Source organism: Cervus canadensis, chromosome 16 (genome assembly GCF_019320065.1).
Source record: "Cervus canadensis isolate Bull #8, Minnesota chromosome 16, ASM1932006v1, whole genome shotgun sequence".
Classification (NCBI taxonomy): domain Eukaryota; kingdom Metazoa; phylum Chordata; class Mammalia; order Artiodactyla; family Cervidae; genus Cervus; species Cervus canadensis.
The window spans coordinates 48,312,090-48,339,492 of NC_057401.1; the positions used below are offsets into that span (position 1 = coordinate 48,312,090).

General features: G+C 38.2%; 1 protein-coding gene across 1 annotated transcript in view; it reads left to right on the top strand.

Annotated features, from left to right (window-relative positions):
* CDH12 (cadherin 12) overlaps window positions 1-27,403 on the top strand; it is a 440,616-nt gene that overhangs the window by 121,447 nt on the left and 291,766 nt on the right. The window contains exon 2 of the mRNA XM_043489178.1: window positions 13,591-14,006. Within this exon, the coding sequence (XP_043345113.1) occupies window positions 13,776-14,006 (231 nt within the window). The 5' untranslated portion in view covers window positions 13,591-13,775. The remainder of the gene's footprint in view (window positions 1-13,590; window positions 14,007-27,403) is intronic.

The window sequence follows — 27,403 nt, forward strand, 5'->3', positions numbered from 1 at the left end:
CACAATCTAATTTTAAAGATCTGTTTTGTGCTTTCTGGAAGGAGTCCCAAACACATTAGCAATCAGTCCTCACACTTTACCTCAAGTACCAGCCTTAGGCAACCACTAATCTACCCTCTGTCTTTATATATCTGCAGTTTGGAACACGTGGTCTGTCTGTGGCTAGTGTCTTTCTTTTAGCACAATGCTTTCAGTGTTCATCAATGCTGCAGCATATATCAGTATTCCACTCTTTTCAGTCCAAATAATATTCCATTGCTTGCTGCTGTAGAAATGAGGCAAAGATGGACCCTGTAAATTGGCTCCCAGTTTGTATATAGCGGACACCTATTAACTCTAAAGCCATGTTTACAATAGCTACTTTGAAGCTTTCGTTTTCTCAGTTCACCATCTGAGCCCCTTCCAAGGCTAATTTCTCTGCCCCTCCCCCATGTGTGGGCCACATTTACGTGTTCCTTTGTAAGGGTTGAAGAGTGGCCTTTACACATAATATACTGTGACCGCAGTAGTTACTGAAGCTCTAATCCCCTCCCCTGGCAGTTGCTCTTGCTGTTGTTTGCTTGGTCATTTATTTGTTTAGTGAATTAGGTGAACTTATTTGGAAAAGTATATTACCTCCACAAAATGTGTGGCGTCTGATGTGCCTGTTCACGTTAGTTTTCTCTTGTCCATCCTTCAACCCGGCTCGCTATGGTATCGGTCCTGCATCCGCAGAAGCCGCCTATCGGCCAGTGACTGTGCTGCAGCCCCTTAGGTGGTGACTGCCCTCTACCACTGGATATCTGTGTGATTTGTAAGCTGCCATTACTGAGTAATGCATTTGTACTTTTTTGCTCCAAGTTTAGTTGGGACCTGGTACCTAAAATGTTCTGCCTCTAATTACTTCTATGAGGGCACAGAAATGGGGATATACACATTCTCCATGACTGCAAGAGATGATTGGTATGAAGTTGTATTTAAGCTCCTTGTGCCAATGAACCACCCCTCTACCCCACACCCGCACCTGCCCATGTTGGTGGTCTGAGTGCAGCCTGGGGAATTCCTTCATATCTGGTTGATCCCGGCAGTAATCTCTGGGGATGAATACAGCTTAGCACACATGCACAGCTTTCTACTCCCCAGAGTTGACTGACCCCAAAGGGCTCCTCTTTGTTGTCCTTCTCCTGGTTCTTGCTATTAAACTCTTGGCTGCTCTTCCATTTTGCTTGTATCATAGACTTAGAAAATTCTTTGTTTCCCAGGTGGCACCAGAGATAAAGAACTCGCTTGCTGGTGCAGGAGACATAAGACAAGCAGGTTCGATCCCTGGGTTGGGAAGATCCCCTGGAGGAGGGCACGGCACCCCACTCCAGTATTCTTGCCTGGGGAATCCCATGGACAGAGGAGCCTGGCAGGCTACAATCCATGGGGTCCCAAAGAGCCAGGCTCAACTGAGCGACTTGGCATGCATGCATAATATCACCATTGTTGTCAACATCACTTTTAGACAAGGAGTTCACATTCTGTTTGAAATAAAGTGTGTCCTCTCAGGTGCAGCCCTGGAGCTGTTTATCCTTTTGGCCTTCCTTTCCCTTGGGAATAATACCTGCAGCTCTGCAACAGCGAGGAACCAGCACCTGCTCTTCCTGTAGGGCATGGCCTCACGCTATGGAAATGCTGCTGCCAGCTTTTTCCTCCTGGGATGAAATCCAAGGTTGAGACTAGGAGCTGGGCAAAATGGGAGCCTTCTGCTCTCTGGCTGCTTCTGCCCAAAGCAGAGAGCTTCCGTAACACAGACCTGGAACATGTACATTTAATAATATCATCTAAGAAAGCAGGTCACGGCTCAATGTCACAGACCCTTTCTGTTATTACCAAGATGTAGCGTGTGCATGCCCAGTTGCTTCAGTTAAGTCTGATTCTTTGCGACCCTGTGTAGCCCACCAGGCTCCTCTGTCCATGGGACCCTCCAGGCAAGAATACTGGGTTGGGTGGCCATGCCCTCCTCCAGGAGATCTTCCTGACCCAGAGACTGAACCCACATCTCTTGTGTCTCCTACATTGCAGGAGGATTCTATACCCACTGAGATACCTGGGAAACCCACCAAGATGTAGTAGAGATACTCAAATGAATGTTTCTGTTTGCTGTATATGCTTAAGACAATTTCTAGCAATTTTAAATGATTGTTTTTAAATAATTTTCTTAGTAAAATTGCTGTTTTGCTTTGAAGAGTGTCTATTGAACCCCTCAATGTGCTATTCTGAAGTATAGAACTCCATACCCTATTTAGTTTTACCCACAGAATGTACACATTGTAGTTTCCCTTTTTTTTTTTTTCCCTTCTAGTAGTGACTTGCACCATAAAATTGAAAATTCAGGGAGACTACTCAGGGGTGTGATGAAGTTTAACATCCTTCAGACAATCTTGGCTCTTTTTCTAGAACTGGGAGTTAATCCAGCCTTACTCTAAGCTGATTTTCTAAGCAGCTATCCATCAGTCCCTAGTGGCTGACCTCTTGTAAGTTTTTCTCAATCTGTCAGAGCTAGAGCATTTTCCCTTATTTTGTTGATACAGAATTTCAATGCAATGTAAGAATCCAAACTATTTTCCAACTTAAGACCCCCTTCTTCCAGGCATCGTGAAAGTGGTAATCAAAATGGATATCCTATTATTTTCAGCCTTTGAATTATTACCATTACAAAAATTTCCATCATTTACAAGGCAGTATCTGAACAGAGGCTTCCCAGGTGCTGCAGTGGTAAAGAAACTGCTTGCCAATGCAGGAGATTCAAGAGAACTGGGTCTGATTCCTGGTTCATGAAGATCTTCAGGAGGAGAAAATGCCAACCCATTGCGTATTTTTGCCTGGAAAATCCATTGACAAAGGAGCCTGGCAGGCTATAGCCCATGGGGTCATAAAGAGTCTGACACAATTTAGCGACTGCGCTCAGGTGCTCTGAACAGAACTCTAAAGTTTTTTGTTTTCTCCTGATCTTGTCCCTTTATTCCATGTAAATGTCTCCTGTGTCTTTTAGAAAGTAGTCAGTTCAGTCATTCAGTTGTGTCTGACTCTTTGCGACCCCATGGACTGCAGCATGCCAGGCTTCCCTGTCCATCACCAACTCCTGGAGCTTGCTCAAAATCATGTCCATCAAGTTGTGATGCTGTCCAAATATCTCATCCTCTGTCATCCCTTTCTCCTCCTACCTTCAATCTTTCCCAGCATCAGGGGCTTTTCCAAGGAGTCAGTTCTTCTCATCGGGTGGCCAAAGTACTGGAATTTCAGCTTCAGCATCAGTCCTTCCAATGAATATTCTGGGTTGATTTCCTTTAGGATGGACTGGTTGGATCTCCTTACAGTCCAAGGGACTCTCAAGAGTCTTCTCAAATACCACAATTCAAAAGCATCAATTCTTTGGCACTCAGCTTTCTTTATAGTCCAACTCTCACATCCACACATGACTACTGGAAAAACCATAGCTTTGACTAGATGGACCTTTGTAGGCAAAGTAATGTCTCTGCTTTTTAATATGCTGTCTAGTTTAGTCATAGCTTTTCTTCCAAGGAGCCAGCATGTTTTAATTTCAAGGCTGCAGTCACCATCTGCAGTGATTTTGGAGCCCAAGAAAAGAAAGTCTGTCACTGTTTCCATTGCTTACCCATCTGTTTGCTATGAAGTGATGGGACCTAATGCCATGATCTTAGTTTTTTGAATGTTGAGTTTTAAGCCAGATTTTTCACTCTCTTAAGAATTAACTTTGTACTGAAGCCTCTTAACCAAATATTTCTTGTGAATGTTGGCATCAGGGTATTGTTTCATGTGGTAAATAAGTAAGCTCAAAATTCCTCAAACAGTATAGCCTCATTTTTTAATATAATCATGTTGTAATACAATTCAGTTACATTTCTAGTCATTTTTTATTTATTTTCTAGGAATGAATAATTGCCTCTTTTTTGTATTAATCATTATTTCATCAACACACTTGAGAAGAAGCATGATTTTTTCTCTGTCATTTAAAAACATGCAATTAATTTGTTTTAATCCATTAATTTCTCCTCCTTGGTATTAATACCTCTTGGAATTTTTTTTTTCTCTCCATTCTATTGTTCTGGAGATTCTCTTTGCCATTCTGTTTAAATATCATCATTACTGAATTCCTGGATTCCTTTTTTTTTTAAATACACTTTATCTTTGAACATCTTTAAATTTACAGAAATATTGAAACAATATTTCCATAGTATTGAGAATACTATTCAGTAGTACAGAGAACACACATATATCCAATACCTCTAAGATAATATCTTACATTAGCATGAAGCCTTTGTTACAATTAAATAATAAATATTGACACATTATTATTAACTAAAGTTCATACTTTATTCAAATTTTCTAAGTTCTTGCCTAATGTCTTTTTCCTGTTCCAAAATCTCAACTATTACATCTACTTTTCATGGTTCCTTAGGCATCTCTTGCCTATGACAGCTTTCCATATTTCCCTGTTTTTTTTTATGACATTCAAAGTTTTGAAAAGTATTGCTCTGGCATTTTAAAAAATGTCATTCAGTCAGGACTTGTCTATGTATTTCTCATGACGAGACTATTGTTACTGGTTTTTCAGAGGAAGACCAAAGAGGTAAAGTACCATATTAGGACATGACATCAAGACTGTTCTAACAATGCAGTTAAAACCATACCATGAAAGTGAATGTGTACTCAAATCTCTCTTCTGAAATGGAAAGAGAGATTGTATTCCTTGTCATACATACTGGGAAGATGCCCATGTTGAGTTTCTCTTCTTTTCCCATAATATTTTTTCTTAGCTTATTGGAGGTATCAGTATCATTTATGCTATATAAGCAGCATATATACTATATATTTACAGCATATTTATTGCATACATATGTAGCTTCCCTGATGGCTCAGAAGGTAAAGAATCTGCCTGCAGTGCAGGAGACCCAGGTTTGATCCCTTGGTTGGAAAGATTCCCTGGAGGAGAGCATGGCAACCCACTCCAGTATTCTTGCTTGAAGAACACCATGGACAGAGGAACCTGTCAGGCTACAGTCCATGGGGTCACAAAGAGTCTAACATGACTGAGCGACTAACAATTTAACTTTCACTGTGTATGAGTACTATATACAGTAAAGAGTAGGGTCTGGATAAGTCAGATAATGTGAAAGTAAAGTCGCTCAGTCATGTCCGACTCTGCAACTCCATGGACTGTAATCTGCCAGGCTCCTCCATCCATGTGATTTCCCCAGAAGGAATACTGGGTGGGTTGTCAGTTCCTTCTCCAGGGCATCTTCCCAACCCAGAGATCGAGCCCGGGTCTCCCACATTGTAGGCAGACTCTTTACCATCTGAGCCACCAGGATGAGTTAGAGAGCAAGGATTAATGAACTTCACAAATCAAAATCATAAAATATTTATCACCTTCAAGCATCCTTATTTCACTTCTAAAAGAGAATGAAATGGGTTTACCACCCGTACTTCTCTACTCATTTGTGTCATTTGTAAAATAGGAGAGTTGGGTTAAGGATTTACTGCACCTGAAAGAGTCTAAATTTTACTTTTGGTGTGGGCTTACTAGGACCAACAGAGATGTGGTAGGAGTATTTGCTCATCTCAAAGGCATTCCAAGAGACAACTTGTTGGAAAGACTGTGATGCTGGGAAAAATAGAAGGCAGGAGGAGAAGGAGATGACAGAGGATGAGATGGTTGGATGGCATCAGTGACTCATAGACCTAAATTTGAGCAAGCTCCAGGAGATGGTGAAGGACAGGGAAGACTGATGTGCTGTAACCCATGGGGTCACAAAGAGTTGGACACAATTGAGTGACTAAACATGAGCAATATGGTCATATATCAAAACAGAGGATACTTCTGCTGCTGCTGCTAAGTCGCTTCAGTCGTGTCCGACTCTGTGCGACCCCATAGACGGCAGCCCACCAGGCTCCCTGTCCCTGGGATTCTCCAGGCAAGAACACTGGAGTGGGTTGCCATTTCCTTCTCCAATGCATGAAAGTGAAAAGTGAAAGTGAAGTCGCTCAGTCGTGCCCAACCCTTAGCGAACCCATGGACTGCAGCCCACCAGGCTCCTCTGTCCACGGGATTTTCCAGGCGAGAGTCCTGGAGTGGGGTGCCATTGCCTTCTCCAGAGGATACTTAGATATATGTAAAGCTTATAAAAATATGAATTATTTATTTTTATATAAAATACAAATTATATTTTATACAAACATGTAAATCATGGTTATATAAAATATTTAACAAGTACTCTTAAGAAATTAATTCATAGGCATAGTCACTATTAAAGAGTTACCCATTTTGCAGTTAGCCTTAGAATGTTACACACAATTGAGAACTACTTGTGTCTGTCAGCCTAATAAGACCTCCGGTAATATAGACACTTTCAGAGTAATTCACATATAATAGATCCCTTTTCAGGAAGTATTCTTAAAAACAAACACTCCCAAAATTTAAAAAACAAGCACATCCCAAAAAACAAAAACTACAGAACCCATAGCCTTTGGGTATCTCTCAGTTTTGAAGACACACAATAGAAAAGCTGTCAGTGGGTATTTCACATCTGAGTATCCCCCGGCTTTGATATATAACCATGGTTTAAAATTCCCCTTCTGCTAAAAGCAATGTTTGGCTCCGGAGACTCATCTGCGGGCTTGGAAAGTCTTTGGAAAGCCACTTTGGCTCCACAAAAGTTTAGGAATAATAGACAAATATAAAATTTTAAACACTGTGCCCGAAATCCAGTATAGGGAATAAAACGCATCTCTGGTGATGTTCTTTGTAACACATACGTCTTCTTTAAAGTTCACATGGTTCCATAGGGTGCTGACACCTCAGAGCAAGGCTCTATTCTTATTCTTCTAACAGCACCATTGGTATCGGGGCAAGTGCACCCAGGTTGATGACTCCACATAGTTTTTCCTTGTAATTTTGGCTACATTTCATACCCGAGGGAGTTGTTCGTCTTTCATTTAAGAACCGGAGTCCTTCAATCTCCTTGCGTTACATTTGTCGTGATATAACACTTTAAAAGCTCCCTGGCTGACAACTGTTGCCGGAGGCTGGGATCTGCTGGGAGTGGCATCACCACTGAAAATAATATCTGCCCCCTCCTAACTAAAGTACCACAATGTTATAGTCTTGGAGTGGATTTTAGGATCATAATAGGATAACATGAGTTAGGAAATACAAGTGTACACACATTCTAATTGAGTGATGAGATTAGCATATATTGTGTTTCTTCATGCATATAGCTCTACAGATCTAAGAATGATGTTGATTGCGCCCCTACAATTCAAATGCTGCTTGACAGTTATCTAGCATAAAACTATGCTATGACTTCATTAGAAATTAGTCCTCAGACCTCTCTTATTCCAAAGCCTATCTTTTTATTTACTTATTTTATTATGATTTTTTTTTTCTTTTTTAACTATACCAAGGGACTTTCCAGGTGGTGCTAGTTGTAAAGAACCTGCCTGCCAATACAGGAGACATCAGAGACGCGGGGTCAATCCCTGGGTCAGAAAGATCCCCTGGAGGAGTATGTGGCAATCCACTCCAGTATTCTTGCCTGGAGAATCCCATGGACAGAGGCGTCTGGGGGGCTACAGTCCATAGGGTCGCAGAGTTCATCATGACTAAAGTGACTTCACATGCAACGATACCAGTATTGGAAGTGGCCCCCGAATTCAGGGTCTTCACTTTGGTCCCACAAGCTGACCACTTATGTGATTGACCCCAGGGTGGCACCCTCAGTTCAGTCTAAGTGGCAAGAAGCTGGACAGCTGGAAAGGACCTTATCTTCCTGTCGGCTTTGGGTCACCTGGCCTGCCCAGCACCTTGCTGGGTGGATTAGCAGGACTATTGTGCAGTTTCTGAATTTTCAGTCACCATCTAATCCTGTTAGCTCAGTAACCATGCCAATTACAGCTTTTTATTTTCTTTTATCCTTCTCTGCCTAGAATTATGTGTCTATTTTTCACACCTTAGTTGGGTGAGGGCTGGGAGTCCTGAACCTCCTAACTTCAGAGGAACTATGTTGACCTGATTGCTTCAAATCTTCTAATTTCACAGATGATCTAAGTGAGTCTAAGAAAGTTTATGCTGCCCAATATTGAAATATGTACTCAATTTGGAAAATGAATTTGGAACTCAGGTCTTTAAGCTCATACTCATTCTCTTATGGGGATTTGAAGCCCTTAAATCCTCATCTATTTATGGATTCATTGTATAGTGTAGAATAGAATCCAAAGGCATGGGCTCCTGAGTCAGACTGCCCAAATTCAAACACACTGCCCACGTGCTTGTCTGTGGAAAACCGTCAAGTCATTTAGAGTCTTTGTTTCTCCATTTTATCTGTCAGATGGGTATAAAAGCTCCTCCTTCACAGAACAATTGTACTGATACAGAACACATAACATTATATGGAACATAGTAAGTTTTCAATAAAAGTTAGCTACCATCATTCAATGACTTACTTGCTCACATTTAACAAAGATGTGTTTGGTACTTACCATGTGCCATTGTGGATGCCAGGAACAGAACAGCTGAGAATGGCTGACAATAGTCATCATTGCTACTCTCTTAGCCCTTTGTCACTCTACTCAGAAAACTGGAAGAATAATCATACAAGTACATCTATAATACAAATTATTATGTTTTTGTTATCATTTATCAATAAAGGTTTTGAGAGAAGGAGAGAATGGCTAGGGTCTAGAGTGATGCAGAGGAAGATTGTGCAGCTCATGAACTGTTAAGCTCATGAACATCATAAAAGTCCTGGCTTTTAAGATCTACTTTCTTAGCAATTTCCAGATACACACTACAGCGTTAACTACAATCGTCTGTCTATATGTTGCATCCCAGTGTGCAGAGAGAAGGCTTTACAATGTTAATTACAGATCTTTCTACTCCAGTGTGGTATTTGAGTTCCTAAAAAGCTTTGCCTTCTGCAGAATTCATATTAAAACAGCAACATTCGTGGCAAAGGATAAGATTATGTGTGTATCTCTCAGACCTGTATGGTCACCCCTAACCATTACCTTCCTAATGAAAATAACAGCAAAACTATCCATAAACAAATATTCCTCTGAATATAAAAATGTAACAAAAAAAGGAGAAAGTATTCTGATGGCAAGGATGTGAGTAAGGAACAGTCTACTTAGAGAAAGAGGGAAATAAAGGAGAATGCATGAAAAAAGTATAAGAATACAGTGGGCTGAGTAGAATGTGTGTCCAGAGAGAATCAAAGGATAGAACAAGATGTGGGCACCAGGTGAGGAAAATGGGGGGATATTGTACCACGATGTGGCTCCATTTAACTTCAGCCTCATGACAATGTTTTGCATTTAGGGGCTGTTTTTGGCAATGTTAATCTATCTTTAAGGTGTTGTGGAATTAGCTTATAAAAAACATTCTTTCTATGTTACTTTCATATTCTTCTTCAATTATTAATAATTTATAAGCTAATCCCCTCAAATTAGCAGGGATTATTGGGTAACAAAGGGGGAAGCCATGAGCTAGTTAGAGTTTCTGAAAGACTCCTCTAAAAGGAGGTCCAAACTCAGATTTCGGATCCTCAACTATCAAGGGTAATGGGTAGCTGGACCTATACTGATGATGCTGATGATGGAATATAGCTACCTGTCCAATATAAAAAATGTAGGATGTAAAATAAAAAGATGCTTGTTTAAAGAGATAACTTTAGGAGTCAATACTCACTAAAGTTTGAATTTTTACACCTCACACCTCCCCAAAAAAAGTGGAGGAGAAAAAAAAAAATTAATGAAGCACAAAGGCAAAAAGACAACCTAATTACATGTACTAGACTAGGTTTGGAAAGTTAGAGTTCCTGCCATCCATCTCTTCTACTTAACGTTTATCTCCCCATTTGTTCTATAAATGCTGGGAGTAGGATTGGCATGAGTAGGGGAAGAAACATGGACAAAACAGAAAGTTCAAGAATTCAAACACTTTAGATGTCAGTGTTAGTAATTTAAACTTGAAAACAGCTGAGGAAAATATGTGCATTATTTTTACACAGGCTTAATGCATATAGTTGCAAATATCCTCTGACATCCCAATATATTGTCATACAAACATGATACAGTTTGTGCTGGATATTCTATTCTGAATATTAAAATATATATGACTTAAGTAGAAATCACAGTTGTGACTTAAACTCTTATTTAAGTCAGTGCTACATGATAGAAAATAATGCAAGTCACATATGCAAGCTGTATCTATAATTGTAATTTTCCAGTAATCACATTAAAAAAGAAAAATAAGCAGGTCAAATTAATGTAATAGTTTGTATTTATTTAACCTTCTGATTGAGGGCAGGAGAAAAGAGGTCAATAGACAAACAGATGATTTGATGGCATCACCCACTCAATGGACATAAGTTTGAGCATACTCTGGGAGATGATGAAGGACAGGGAAGCCTGGCATGCTGCAGTCCATGGGGTCGCAAAGAGTCAGACATAACTTAGCGAGTCAACAACAAACCTTCTTTACCCAAACTATTAGCATGTCAACAAAAAATAAATGTTGAAATCAATACTGAGATCTTTTACATTCTTATTTTTGCAGTAATTTTTTGAAATGTGGTATATAAGTGAAAAGTTAGAGGACATCTCAATATCAAATTGCCAAATTTCAACTCCACAGCCACATATGGCTAGTGGTTCCCATATTGGACAATATAAGTCTAAGTTAACTTTTTATGAACATTATTCTGCCAGAATGAAAGGATGCAATAAAATATATACAGTTCATGTTTTTGTTAGTAGTTAACAGGTGCATCCCTTCAGGCCAGAGGAAAAAAAAATAGATCCTACTTTATTTCTCCTTTTGAGAGTGTCATTGTAGGATGCTCTCAGTATAACTTTTAGACCCTCCCCATTTCACATCTTATCTTCAATGAATTGCTCCCACATTTTTTACATTCGAATATATGTAAAGAATGCAAAAAAAAAAAAGAATGCATTATACTTTTGTATTATATATAGCTGAATAGTCACTAAACCAAACTGCAACTGAAAGGTTGACAAAATGCCCTGTGTTATAGGCATGTGATTAAACATAAGCTGATTTTTATTTTAGTTGTCTTGTTTTGGAAGCATTGTATATAATTTCTGACCTCTGACATTCTTGATCTTTGGAAACCTCTGAGAAGGCTGTGGGCAATTGTCCCCTAGTGCCAATGTGTGAAGCTTCCCTGGCTAAAGCCACATTTTTCCCTTGCTGCTTGAAGAATATAAAGTTGCTCTTGTTTTTAATTCTCACTGAAACTGTCACCGATGGCAGACTTTTGTCTAATTTAAGTTCTGACCACTTAAATTTTGCCATCAGGATATTCTATTTGCTTTTGTTTTTCCACAGCATTGGTAAATTTGCCCTCATTTATGTATTTGACTATATTTATTTTCCATTCCTGATTTAGGAAAGATAAGCATCATGTCTGTTTCCTTACCTACTGTATTACAAAGAACCTAGTACATCTTAGACACTCAAACCTTAGATAAGTGAATGAAAAAAGTGTTTGTTGTAAGGAAAATGTTCAAAGCTCAGTTTTACCTAAATGCAAAGTAGAGATTATCCATCTGATAGTGATTCAAGTTTGCTCTGAGTCACACACTATCTATGAAATAATTCCTCTGTATCCCAGTGTTTCTAGTATGCCAAGACTAGAGAAGCATTTTTTTTAAACATTAAAGCTTATAAAGTCTTATAAAACCATCTGACATTTTTCTCAATAGCATACATCTTAGATCATTTTTGTTTAGTAAATTTACGTTATTCTTCCATTGTTGTTATTGTTTAATCATTAAGTCCTGTCTGACTCTTTGCAACCTCATTAACTATAGCCCGCCAGGTTCCTCTGTCCTCCGCTCTCTCCGAGAGTTCACTCAAATTCATGTCCATTGAGTAAGTGATGCCATCCAACCATCTCCTTGTCTGCCATCCTCTTCTCCTTTTGCCTTTAATCTTTCCCAGCATCAAGGTCTTTTCCAATGAGTCAGCTCTTCTCATCAGGTAGCCAAAGTTTTGGAGCTTCATCTTCAGTGTTAATCCTTCCAGTGAATGTTCTTTGACGCGTGGTCCTATATTTCCTATTCTCTAACTTCAGATAATTTTTTGTTTCTTTAAAACTGCTTTGTTTTTTCCTTATTCTCTAAATCTGTGCTTCTCAGTCTTGATCTATTCTGCTCCTTCCAGGGGATATTTGGCAATGGCTGGAGACATTTTTTGGTTATCACAACTAGCAGTGGGGGAGGATGCCACCGTCATCTCCTGAGTGAAGGAAAGGGGGCGTTTCTAGGATTCCTAAAATGTACATGCTGGCCCCCCAGCAACAAAGAGTTATCCAACCCCAGATGTCAGTTGTCCTAAGGCTATGAAATCCTACTCTCAGTTCACCTTAAAAAGCATAATCCCAGTAAAGAATTCTAATTCAAAAAGATGTATGCTTCCTAATATCTGTAGCAGCACTAATTACAAGAACCAAGATGTGGAAGAAACCTAAGTGTCCATTGACATGAATGAATAAAGAAGATGTGATATATCTACATCTATCTATCTATCTATAGATACCTATATATATATATATATGCAATGAAATATTAGTCAGCCATAAAAAAGAATGAGATACTGTCATTTGCTGCAATAATGCAATCATCATGCATATCCCTAGTGCATTCAGTGATAAGAATCTGCCTGCAATGCAGGAGACACGGGTTCAATCCATGGGTCTGGAAGATCCCCTGGAGAAGGAAATGGCAACCCACTCCAGTATCTTTCCTGGGAAAACCCATAAACAGAGGAGCCTGGCAGGCTGCAGTCCATGAGGTCACAAAAGAGTTGGGCATGACCTAGAGATTAAACAGCAATAAAGGAGAGCCATACTAAGTGAAGTAAGTCAGAGAGAGAAAGACAAATATCATGTAATATCCCTTATACAGAGAATCTAAAAAATGTGATACAAATGAACTTATTTACAAAATAGAAATAGACTCATGGACATAGAAAACAAACGTGGTTACCAGAGGGGGATGGGGTGGGGGGAGATGAATTGGCAATTTGAGGTTAAATTTAAAAAATAAAATATACTGTATATAAAATGAACATACAATAAGGACCTACTATATAACACAGTGAACTATATTCAATTTCTTAGAATAACCTATAATAGAAAAAATATATAAAAGAATATATATATATGTCTAACTGAATTATTTTGTTGTACACCTGAAACATTGCAAATTAACTATACTTCAGTAAAAAAAAAATCGTGATCTCTGTTTTACTCTTAAATGGTTATTAAATTTAAAAAATGATTGCTTCTATTTATGATAAACTCTTGCTTTATTGTGATTCATACTTTTTCAAGTCAGTGAAAAACACTTAGATATTTTATCCAAGTTAATAAGTTAAATAGCAGTGATCATTTACTAATATAGTTCTTTTAAAGACTTTTCTCTCTGTTTCCTTCAATGTTGGCAGATATATAATGAGAGTTTTGATGACTATCATCATGTAATTCTATCAATGTAATGTATCTTTGTTAATCTGTTTTATAGGTCCCTTTAAATGGAATATAATATAGCAGAAGCATTTTCATCAAAAGGATTAATGCCTGCATTATCATCTCTGCAATAAAACAGAAAGCTAAGTGGTGGAGGCCACAGACACCTCAAACCTGGATTCCACAATTCTACATTAAGTGCTGGAGTTTTTATTACTCTGCTGTAGGAAAGTTTTGCCAATGCTTACAAGGAACTGTTTATCCCTGCTGCTCTGGGTCCTGTTTGATGGAGGTCTCCTAACACCACTTCAACCTCAGCCACAGCAGACTTTAGCCACTGAACCAAGAGAGAATGTTATCCACCTACCAGGACAACGATCACATGTCCACCGAGTTAAACGTGGCTGGGTATGGAATCAGTTTTTTGTGCTGGAGGAATACATGGGCTCCGAGCCTCAGTATGTGGGAAAGGTAATGGCGTGTTTCTTTTGCCAACCACTTGATAGCAAGGGGGCTTATGCATTGGGTATTGTGTGTGGGTGTTTTGCACAGGAGTTGAACAAACCAGTGAGTAGAACACTGGAATTGAAGTCAAGAGACCTGGTTTCTCTTCCTGACTCAATGACCCGGGTAAGCTTTGGAATATCATTTCCTCCCTCTTTGCTTCAATTCTCCTTGGCTATTTTAATGAAGTTAGTATATATTATATTGCTATTTTTGACATTATTCACCAAAGTCATGAAGTTAATATGTGTAAATGTAACTGAACGTGTTACTATAGTACATTATTGGCCATATCCATTCTGGAATTGTTTACCAGCAAGAAACACAGGAAAAAATCAGGAGATATAAGTATTCTAAATTGTTCATATCTTTGAATGACAAGAATATCTACATTTCCCTCCCCTTAAAAAGTAGGACATATCATTTACATTATGGATCTGGTGTACAGATGGTCCCAGATTTACAGTGGTTTGACTTAAGATTTTTTAACTTTACAATGTTGCAAAAGCAATATGCATCCCGTACCTACACAGCCAATCTGTTTTTCACTTTTACTACAGTATTTAATAAACTACATGAGATAGTCAGCACTCCATTATAAAATAGGCTTTGTGCTAGATGATTTCCTGACTGTTGGTTAATGTAAATGTTTTGAGAATGTTTAAGTCTGTCAGACTAAGTAATGATATTCAGTAGGGTAAGTGTATTAAATGCGTTTCAACTTAACAATGTTTTCAATTGACAATGGCTTTATTGGGATGTAGCTCTGGTCTAAGTTAAGGAAGATCTGCATTTGATTTGGTTTGTTTATTCTTTAAAGTAATTCCTTTATTATAGGTTATTTATTTATTTATTAATTTTTGAATGCGCTGGGTCTTCACTGCTGCATGCAGGCTTTGGTTGCGGCAACTGGGGACTAGTCTATAGCTATGGTCACTGACTTCTAATTGTTGTGGCTTCTCTTGTTGTGGAGCATGGGTTCTAGGGCACGTGGGCTCAGTAATTGCAGGTACATGGGCTTAATTGCCTTGTTTCATGTGGGATCTTTCTGGACCAGAGATCAAACCAGAGTTCCCTGCATTGTCTGTTTTGGATTCTCAATCACTGGACCACCAGGAGGCGCTCTTTATTATAGGTTTCATAAGGTATTTATAAAGGTGTTTATGGCCAAAGTAATAAATGTTGGAACCCAAATAAATACACATCAATCTCAACACAATATGCAAATTTTAGTCTCATAGTTTAAGAATTTTTTTTTCCACAAAATGTTAACTATGTGTTTCAACAGATTTATGCTTTACTGTTATTATTCTTACATCCACTTTGGAGCCATATCTGTCATAGACCTTATCAATGACACCAGAGTTTTTTTCAGGAAAATGCGTATTTTATTTATTTTCATTTTGCTAATTCCAGGTTTTTTTTTTTCTAAAAGATTTTGCTATGGTTTTAATAAAAAAAATGTTTATGCTTGAAGAGAGTTTAAAATAAATCTAAATCAGAAATAGAAAACCATAGTCAAAAGAGTATTAGGGAACTGATATAATAGATTATATCTCTGAAATATTAAAGTCCCTAGCGATTTGTGAAAATCTAAACTAATGAGAAACATGATGAGTCTTATGATTCTAATGCTGACTTAAATGAAACAAATTTATTTAAAAGCTAAATTCTTTGCCCTAGGATTTTAGAATTTACCTTTTGGAAATGTATTTTAAAAATATTGAATAATATAATGCGGAAGGTCTTCAACTAGAAACTTTGTTGAAAATGAACACATAGTCAGGTTGCCCTCCTGTTACCAAACACTGTGATGGATGCACAGTGAGGCTGAACAAACTAAAGTGTTAACATTTGGAGCAGAGAAAGTTTTATCGCAGGGCCATGCAAGGAGACAGATGGCTTGTTCCCAAAGAAATGTGAACTCCTGAAAGTTTCAGCAAAGCACTTTTAAAGGCAAGGTAAGGGAAGGCAGGGTGTGGTTAGTTGTAAACTTCTTGGGTAGGAATCCTTTGTCCTTCAGGTGTCCACATAGGTAAAGTGAAGAGGTTCCTGTAAATCTCCAAGACAAATGTTATTCTCTATTCTGCAAGTTTTTATCTCTATATAAATGGACTCTTAAAGGCCAAGGTCTTGAGAATGGGCTATGGTGTATATTTCAGGCTATAAGCAGCATTCTTTTGCAAATGGTGCAGAGCCAGTATGATTAAGTATAAGCAACAAAGCACAAAGATTAAAATAAAAGAAATAGATCTAATATGGAATCAGATTTGTCCTTCACAAATGCACTAGGGTATATGGGACCCTATGATGCTTTTGAACTGTGGTGTTAGAGAAGACTCTTGAGAGTCCATTGGACTGTAAGGAGATCCAATCAGTCCATCCTGAAGGATATCAGTTCTGAGTGTTCATTGGAAGGACTGATGTTGAAACTGAAACTCCAATACATTGGGCCACCTGATGCAAAGAACTGACTCATCTGAAAAGACCCTGATGCTGGGAAAGATTGAAGGCAGGAAGACAAGGGGACAACAGAGGATGAGATGATTGGATGGCATCACTGACTCAATGGACATGAGTTTGGGTAAACTCTGGGAGTTCGTGATGGACAGGGAGGCCTAGCATGCTGCAATTCATGGGGTCGCAAAGAGTCAGACACGACTGAGCGACTGAACTGAACTGATATGGGGCCCTAGCAAATATTTCCTGTGGGATACCTATCTATATATAAAGTGTGATTCACATAAAATCAATATTTGAGTACCATTCTCACAGTCCAAATTTTAGTGACCTTGCAAAAAACATACAGTACCATTTAGCAGGAGCAATCTCCTTGTCAGGTTGGCTACTAGGAGTCAGAGTCTGGTTTTCTGGATCCAGGAAAACTCCATACATGGTAGTTCTGAGGTCCATAGTGTACCTGATGAACCCTAAAATTAAGTGGAAAGTCAGAGAGAGCCATAAAGGGGAGAACTGTCTACTGGAGCCCAACAAGTTTCAACTGAGTCCAGGGTACCTCCACTCAGATGGCATTGCTCCATAAATAGCTCTGAGCACAAGAAGGGACTTCAAAACTTTTGAGGAAAGCACCCCAAAGCATGAATGTCCCCTGATGTTACTGTACATTGTTTCTGCTTAAAATATTTGTGTGATCCAAGAGTATAAAAGAGTAAAGTTTTCTCTAATAAGATAATTTTATGTCATAGTACACTGATTTCTTGTGAATTAATTCAGTATAAGGATTGGGTTTTGAAATCCAAGACAAATGGAGAGGAAGCTTACCTCTAGAATTCTTGTCTCCTGGGTGTCAGTTATGTCAACTCTGCTTGTGATGGAAGCTGGACATCACATTGAGGTTCCTGGCAAATGTCTGCTGAGAAGCCATTTTGACTTTAATTAAAGCAGATCCATAGCCTTTACTTGCCAGAATTTGAGGTGAGAAAGTTGACATTTTGTTGAAAATTTAATGAAATTGACTTTTAATCTATCCTAGCCAGAGTAGAATTTCACCTCCCAGTGGACATGATTAAAATGATCTAGGAACTACTTATAGAAGTTTTGTTTGATACTCTTGAATTCTATTTTTATAATTGATATGATAGTATGGAATTCATCCAAATCAGTTAAGAGATGAATCAGTATTTACAAATAGATTAGAAAGAAATAGACCTAAGATCTAATCCATTATGAAATTAAAACATTATTTTCATAGATGCATGGCTCCCCATTTGTAAAATATAATGAAAACTTATGGTTCTCAGGCAATGTATGTTTCTAATGCAAATGAAAAGACTATTTCCAAGATTTCCTTTCCACATGGAAACTAATTAAAGTTTAATTGACTCTGTCTTGATGATTCTAGATATGGGAATAGTAATATGATAACGCTGGGGCCAATTCAAGCCATTATATGTAAGTGTGTAAACATATATAAATATATTTGTGCTCCTGCTCTTTCTAGGAGGCTTTGAGACAGTTCACAGTAAAACAAAGTACTATAAATAATATAGAAGTCTGTGTTATGGGAAAAGGAAAATGCACAAGTGCCAAGCACAATAGTCAACTGAACCATTATAATTATAATTGAGATTCAGATTTAACATATGTTTCTTTGCAGCAAGAACATACATATTGTGTTGTTCAGTTGCTAAGTCATATCTGACTCTTTAAGACCCCATGGACTATAGCACTCCAGGCTCCTCTGTCCATGGGGATTTCCGGGCAAGAATACTGGAGTGGGTTGCCATTTCCGTCTCCAGGGGATCTTCCTGGACCAGGGGTCAAACCTGTGCCTTCTGCATTGACAGGTGGATTCGTTACTACTGAGCCACCAGAGAAGCCCCAAAATGAACATAGAAAACATTGATTTGAAGAGTTACCATTATTGGAAACTCTACTTACTAAGAGAAAAAAAAAAGTTTCCCTACCTTCAAGTTTAAAAGAATTTCTTCCTGTAGAAATTAATGAGGAAGGAGTGAGTGGCTTAATGGATATTAGCCTCAACAACTGTTATATTTAATATTTAAAAGGATCAGATGTTATTGTTGATATCCTTTCAAGAAAGACCAAACTGTGGCATTGCTTATAATGACTGTGACTTAATACACAAATAAATTCCAAGGTTGTCCAGAGGTAAAACCAATACTTTTTTCATTGAATTTGCTACAACACCTGGATATGTGTAAGATACCATATTGCAGAGCAACACAGAAACTAATTTGATTTGCAAACATGTTTAACACATGCATTACTTATTGCTCAAAGTCACCTCAAAAAAGTGTCGTTAAAGGAACACATAGATGTGCCTGCCCATACACACACACACACATACACGAGTAAGTTGTTTATACCATCAAATATAACTGGGTGCCTCTGTCTCAATTCAAAAGAGATTGTTAGCAGAAATTCTTAAATTGAAAGTATTTATTTAATATGGCATAGTTCATCAGGCACTCTGTCTATCAGATCTAGTCCCTTAAATCTATTTCTCACTTCTACCTAATCATAAGGGATTTGAGTTAGGTCATACCTGAATGGTCTAGTGGTTTTCCCTACTTTCTTCAATTTAAGTCTGAATTTGGCAATAAGGAGTTCATGATCTGAGCCACAGTCAGCTCCTGGTCTTTTTGCTGACTGTATAGAGCTTCTCCATCTCTGGCTGCAAAGAATATAATCAATCTGATTTTGGTGTTGACCATCTGGTGATGTCCATGTGTAGAGTCTTCTCTTGTGTTGTTGGAAGAGGGTATTTGCTATGACCATTGCATTCTCTTGGCAAAACTCTATTAGCCTTTGTCATACTTCATTCTGCATTCCAAGGCCAAATTTGTCTGTTACTCCAGGTGTTTCCTGACTTCCTACTTTTGCATTCCAGTCCCCTATAATGAAAAGGACATCTTTTTTGGGTGTTAGTTCTAAAAGGTCTTGTAGGTCTTCATAGAACCATTCAATATCAGCTTCTTCAGTGTTACTGGTTAGGGGCATAGGCTTGGATTACTGTGATATTGAATCATTTGCCTTGGAAACGAACAGATATCATTCTGTCATTTTCAGATTACATCCAAGTACTGCATTTCAGACTCTTTTGATTTATTGACTATGCCAGAGCCTTTGACTGTGAGGATCACAATAAACTGTGGAAAATTCTTAAAGAGATGGGCATATCAGACCATCTGACCTTCCTCTTGAGAAACCTGTATGCAGGTCAGGAAGCAACAGTTAGAACTGGACACGGAACAACAGACTGGTTCCAAATAGGAAAAGGAGTACATCAAGTCTGTATACTGTCACCCTGCTTATTTAACTTATGTGTAGAGTACATCATGAGAAACACTGGGCTGGGAGAAGTACAAGCTGGAATCAAGATTGCCGGGAGAAATATCAATAACCTCAGATATGCAGATGACACCACCCTTATGGCAGAAAGTGAAGAAGAACTAAAAAGCCTCTTGATGAAAGTGAAGGAAGAGAGTGAAACAGTTGGCTTAAAGCTCAACATTCAGAAAACTAAGATCATGGCATCTGGTCCCATCACTTCATGGGAAATAGATGAGGAGACAGTGGAAACAGTGTCAAACTTTATTTTGGGGGGCTCCAAAATCAATGCAGATGATGATTGCAGCCATGAAATTAAAAGACACTTACCCCTTGGAAGGAAAGTTATGACAAACCTGGATAGCATATTTTAAAGCAGAGGCATTATTTGTCAACAAAGGTCCATATAGTCAAGGCTATGGTGTTTCCAATAGTCATGTATGGATGTGAGAGTTGAATGGTGAAGAAAGCTGAGCACCGAAGAATTGATGCTTTTGAACTGTGGTGTTGGAGAAGACTCTTGAGAGTCCCTGGGACTGCAAGGAGAGCCAACCAGTCCATCCTAAAGAAGATCAGTTCTGGGTTTTCATTGGAAGGACTGATGCTGAAGCTGAAACTCCAATACTTTGGCCACACATGCAAAGAGTTGACTCATTGAAAAAGACCCTAATGCTGGGAAGGATTGGGGGCAGGAGGAGAAGGGGATGACAGAGGATGAGATGGCTGGATAGCATCACCAACTCAATGGACATGGGTTTGGGTAGACTCCGGGAGTTTGTGATGGACAGGGACGCCTGGCTTGCTGCGATTCATGGGGTCGCAAAGTTTCCGACACGACTGAGTGACTGAACTGAACTGAACTGAACTGAATATGGCATATGGCATAAAGATTCAATATTGCAGTATATCTAATCCCTAATTTCAGAGGAATTTGTTTATTCAACATATTTTTAATTGAGAATGCATTATCATTTCAGAAAGTGTTAAGCCTTGTGGGAGTAAAGTATTAATGTCTTTAGATTGCAGTTATAACAGATAAGCTTTGTTGAGTGTCTTAGGGCACTATTTTAATTTATTTACTTATATAAATTCATGTAATCTTCACAACAGCGCTATCAGGAAAATTATTGGTAGCCCCACTTTACTTATCAGAAAACTGAGGTGCAGGAAAATCAAATAATTTCCCATGGCCCAACACCCAAGAAATACTGAAACTGGGATTTTAAATTGGGTAGAGCAGGTAGTTTAGGTCCATGGCACCAGAAAACATCACATTTTATTATCATACAAGCATTTCAGGAGCTTACAATAATTTTAATACTCTGTCAAATGTACTATGACAAAGACCCTATTAGGAGTTGTGGAGACAAAATAAGGTCTATGACTATGTCTAAAAGAAAAATTCAAGAAGAGGTTCACAGTTGATGAAGTACCTGAAATGAATCTTGAAAGATGTCTTTGTTTTTAGGAAGAGATAGTCTGAGAGAATGTTTTTATAAGCTCTCTTGCTTGAAAGTGCAAGGTGAGCCTCAATAACTATATTTCAAAATAATCAGAGAGTGTAAAATCAACATTTCAGAGTAGGTTATAGAAAGTTTCAGAGTAGGTTAAATAGAGAAAGTACAGAGGCTCAAGTCTGATGTCAAGATTAATAATATTTATTCTTTTATTTATTTTTTTTAAAAATTGAGATATAATTGACAAAGAATAGCAGTTCCCAGTGTACAATATAGTGTTTTGCTATTGTATACATTGTGAAATGATCTCCGCAATAAGTCTACTTAACATCTATCATTGTGCATAGTTACAGTTTTTTCTTGTGATGAGAACTTTTAAGATTTACTCCCCTAGCAACCTTCAAATATGTAATACAGTACTATGAACTGCAATCACTATGCTGAACATTGCAGTACTATTTGTTCTTAAAGGTGTCAGTATCCACAAAGTGCCTTGGTTGAAGATTCACATGGAAGAAACTGCAGTTCTAGAAAGATCACTCAGTGATCCATTTAAAGGACACTGGAGACACAAAAACAAACATGGAGATAGGAAACATGTGTAGGAGAAGGTTACAGGAGAATTACCTAGGGAGTAAGAAAGGAAAAGGGATATTAAATGTGGTCATTTAAAAGGTAGATGGATAATAAAATTTCAAGATCCACTGTTCAAGAGAATATGAAGGATGAGACAAAAAAAAAAAGTTAGTAGACAATCACGTGTAGAGAATGAGAGGGTTCTGTTTTGCTAGTGTACTGTATAGATTTGGTTCTAGAGAAGAAATAAAAGGATCACTCTTATATATTATATATCCAGAGTTTCTTAGAAGTACCCAGGTGAAGTATCTCATGGTTGTTTAGATACATGAACCTAGAGTTCACAAGAGAGACCTATGGTAGAGATATAGGATCAGGAGATGATATACAGATGGTGGTCAAAATCACATAAGTGGTAATTATGTAAAGTGACAATGAGCTAGGAAAAGTTACAGAGAAAATATGAGAACCCTGATTTTTAACTGCAAAGCAGATGAAGAATAGATCAATTTAACGAATAAGAAATAAAAGACAAAGAATGTTACAGAAAATATAGCTAAAAAAGTCTTAAGAATAACAAGTGACAATGCCAATTTCTGCAGGTCAAATGAAACAATGACTGGAACACTTCTACTGATTTTGTCAGAGAGTGAATCAGAAGCAAATATAGTTAAAATTATTTTCATCATTTTCTCTACAGTTTGAAGAAACTGTAGATGCCATTTCAGAAGTGTAGGTAAAAAAGATTCTTCTGTGCTGGTTTGATCTGATAGAGATTCTATTAGTGTTTCCCAGAGAAACAAAACCAAGAGGATGTATATATATATATGATTTAAGGGAAATGGCTTCTAAGTGTTAAAACTAATCAGTAATGTGCAATTCTCTTCATCAGCAAGAAACTGTTAAAGAGGAGGAAAAAGAGGAGATGACTGTACCAATTCATTATTGCAGTTTTTTTTTTGTTTGTTTGTTTGTTTGAGGGGATCATTGTGATGGAACAGAGAGAAGACTACTAAAAAAACAACCAAGAGAAACCAGTGAATCTACAACACTAAAGTTCCAAAGAGATGTACCTATAAAAATATATGCTTTGCAATATACATAAATACCTTGGAGATATTGTGGGCTCAGTTCTAGATCACAGCAATAAAGCAGACACTGCAATCAAGTGAGCCACACACATCTTTTTTGGTTTCCCAAAGCACATAAAGTTGGTTTCCACTATGCATAAAAATCTATCATGTGCAGTAGAATTATATTTAAAATAACAATGTGCATACTTTAATTAAAAAATATTGCTACAAGCTGCCAACTGACCATTATCTGAGCCTTCAGCAAGTCATAGTAGTCCTGTCAAAATCACTGATCATAGATCACCTAAAAATATAATAACAAAAAAGTTTTAGAATTTGGAGAATTACCAAAATGAAACCCAGTGGCAGGAAATGAGCAAATATGTTGGAAAGATGGCGCTGATAGACTTGCTGGAGCAGAGATGCATAAACCTTCAGTTTGAACAATGTGTACTATCTGACAAGTGTAATAATGTGAAATGCAATAAAACAAGATATTCTGTGTATGTTCATATGTATATATGTATAAGCATATAAATACACATGCACAAAAAGTCAAGACTGTGGCAATAGAATTTTATTTTTTAAATAATTACATGTAGAATTTGGTTTTGAATTAGTAAAATAAAAGATAAAGAAAAAATAGAAATAGTACAGTAGTGTATTAAAGTAGTTATAATTGCATTGAAAAAATAATTTGTCTATATTGAAAGTCTTCCAAACTAACACAATATACAGATGTTATTTTAACTCATGTATATATCCCTTTTGGAGAAGGCAAAGGCAACCCACTCCAGTACTCTTGCCTGGAAAAATCCCATGGACGGAGGAGCCTGGTAGGCTGCAGTCCATGGGGTCGATAAGACTTGGACACGACTGAACTACTTCACTTTCACTTTTCACTTCATGCATTGGAGAAGGAAATGGCAACCCACTCCAGTGTTTTTGCCTGGATAATCCTAGGGATGGGGGAGCCTGGTGGGCTCCTGTCTATGGGGTTGCACAGAGTCGGACAAGAATGAAGCAACTTAGCAGCAGCAGCATGTATCCCCTTATATCCAATAATAATGCAAGTTATATCACAAAGTTATACTAAGACATTTTAAAATTGTCTTTATGGCTCAACATCTATGTATCTTTTCTCTTTCTCTTTTTTCTTTCCCTCTCTTTTCTTCCTCCCTTCTTCCCTCTCTTCCTCTATTTGTTTCCTCTCTCTGTTCCTCTCTTTCTATCTTCCTCATTTGTGAGTCATGTAGCATTTAGTTCAGTTCAGTCACTCAGTCATGTCCAACTTTTTGAGACCCCATGAACTGCACACACCAGGCTTCACTGTCCATCATCAACTCCAGGAGCTTACGTAAACTCATGTCCACCAAGTTGGTTATGAAATCCAACCATCTCATCCTCTGTCATTCCCTTCTCCTCCTGCCTTCATCTTTCCCAGCATCAGGGTCTTTTCCAATGAGTAAGTTTTTCACATCAGGTGGCCAAAATATTGGAGTTTCAACTTCAGCATCAGTCCTTCCAATGAGTATTCAGGACTGATTTCCTTCAGGATTGACTTGCTTAATCTCCTTGCTATCCAAGGGACTCTCAAGAGTCTTCTCCAACACCACAGCTCAAAGCATCAATTCTTCAGTGCTCAGCTTTCTTTGTAGTCCAACTGCACAACCATACATGACTAGTGGAAAAACCATAGCTTTGACTAGATGGACCTTTGTTGGCAAAGTAATGTCTCTCCTTCTTAATATGCTCTCTAGGTTGGCCATAGCTTTTCTTGCAAGGATCAAGTGTCATTTAATTTCATAGCTGAAGTCACCATCTGCAGTGATTTTGGAGCCTCAAGAAATAAAGTCTCTCACTGTTCTCATTGTTCCCCCATCTATTTTCCATGAGGTGCTGGGACTGGATGTCATGATCTTAGTTTTCTGAATATTGATTTTTTTTTTTTTCATTTTTCTTTCTTTTTTTTTTTTTATTAGTTGGAGGCTAATTACTTCACAACATTTCAGTGGGTTTCGTCATACACTGATATGAATCAGCCATAGATTTACACGTATTCCCCATCCCGATCCCCCCTCCCTGAATATTGAGTTTTAAGCCAAATTTTTCGCTTTCCTCTTTCACTTTCATCAAGAGGCTTTTTAGTTCTTCTTCACTTTCTGCCATAGGGTGGTGTTATCTGCCTATCTTAGGTTATTGATATTTCTCCCGGCAATCTTGATTCCAACCTGTGCTTCATCCAGCCTGGCATTTCCCATGATGTACTCTGCATATAAGTTAAATAAGCAGGGTGACAATATCCAGCCTTGATGTACTCCTTTCCCAATTCTGAACCAGTCCATTGTTCCATGTCCAGTTCTGTTACTTCTTGACCTGCATACAGATGTCTCAGGAGGCAGGTAAGCTGGTCTGATATTCCCACTCTAGAAGAATTTTCCACAGTTTGTTGTGATCCATACTGTGAAAGGCTTTGGCATAGTCAATAAAGCAAAAATAGATATTTCTCTGGATCTCTCTTGCTTTTTCAATAATTCAACAAATGTTGGCAATTTGATCTCTGGTTCCTCTGACTTTTCTAAATCGAGCTTGAATATCTGGAAGTTCTTGGCTTACATATTGTTGAAGCCTGGTTTGGAGAATTTTGAGCATTACTTTGCTAATGTGTGAGATGAGTGCAATTTTGCGGTAGTTTGAACACTATTTGGCACTGCCTTTCTTTGGGATTGGAATGAAAACTGACCTTTTCCAGTCCTGTAGTCACTGCTGAGCTTTCCAAAGTTGCTGGCATATTCAGTGCAGCAATTGAAAAGCATCATCTTTTAGGATTTGAAGTAGCTCAACTGGAATTCCTTCACCTCCACTAGCTTTGTTCATAGTGATGCTTCCTCAGGGCCACTTGACTTCACATTCCAGGATGTCTGTTTCTAGGTGAGTGATCACACCATTGTAGTTATCTGGGTCATGAAGATCTTTTTTGTATAGTTCTTCTGTGTATTCTTGCCCCCTCTTCTTAATATCTTATACTTCTGTTAGGTCCATACCATTTCTGGCCTTTATTGTGCCCATCTTTGCATGAAATATTCCCTTGGTATCTCTAATTTTCTTAAAGAAATCTCTAGTCTTTCCCATTCTGTTGTTTCCATCTATTTCTTTGCATTGATCACTGAGGAAAGCTTTCTTATCTCTCCTTGCTATTCTTTGGAACACTACATTCAGATGGGTATAGATTTCCTTTTCTCCTTTGCCTTTATCTTCTCTTCTTTTCACTGCTATTTGTAAGGCCTTCTCAGACAACCATTTTGCCTTTTTGCATTTCTTTTTCTTGGGGATGGTCTTGATCACTGCCTCCTCTACAATGTCATGATCCTCCATCCATAGTTCTTCAGGCACTCTGTCTATCAGATCTAATCCCTTGAATCTATTTGTCACTTCTACTGTATAATCATAAAGAATTTGATTTAGGTCATACCTGTATGGTCTAGTGGTTTTCCCCACTTTCTTCATTTGAACTCTGAAATTTGCAATAAGTTCATGATCTGAGCCACAGTGAGCCTCCAGCCTTGTTTTTGCTGACTGTATAGAGCTTCTCCATCTTTGGCTGCAAAGAATATAACCAATGTTATTTCAGTATTGACCATCTGGTGATGTCTATTTGTAGAGTCTTGTCTTGAGTTGTTGGAAGAGGGTGTTTGTTATGACCAATTCATTTTCTTGGCAAACTCTTTTAGCCTTTGCCCTGCTTCATTCTATACTCCAAGGCCAAATTTGCCTGTTACTCCAAGTATCTCTTGACTTCCTACTTTTGCATTCCAGTTCCCTATGATGAAAACGGCATCTGTTTTGTTTTTTTTTTTTTGATGTTTGTTCTAGAAGGTTTTGTAGGTCTTCATAAATTGAAAGGGAAAAAGTGAAGTCACTCAGTCATGTCTGACTTTTTGCAACCCCATGGACTGTAGCCCACCAGGCTCCTCTGTCCATGGGATTTTCCAGGCAAGAATACTGGAGTGGGTTGCCATTTCCTTCTCCAGGGGATCTTCCTGACCCAAGGATTGAACCCGGGTCTTCTGCAATGCAGATAGATGCTTTACCATCTGAGCCACCTGGGGAAGCCATAGGTCTTCATAGAATCATTCAACTTCAGCTTTTGCAGCATTACTGGTTGGGGCATAGACTTGGATTACTGTAATATTGGGTGGTTTGCCTTGGAAACGAACAAAGATCATTCTGTCATTTTTGAGATTGCACCCAAGTACTGAATTTCAGACCTTTTGTTGACTATGAGGGCTACTCCATTTCTTCTAAGGGATTCTTGCCCACAGGAGTAGATATAATGGTCATCTGAATTATAGTTTGGATTAATTGCAGCTTTGGAGAATTGGATAATTTGGAGAATTTTGGATGAATTGTAGTTTTGAAGAAGCCCATAATGTAGTTTTCATGG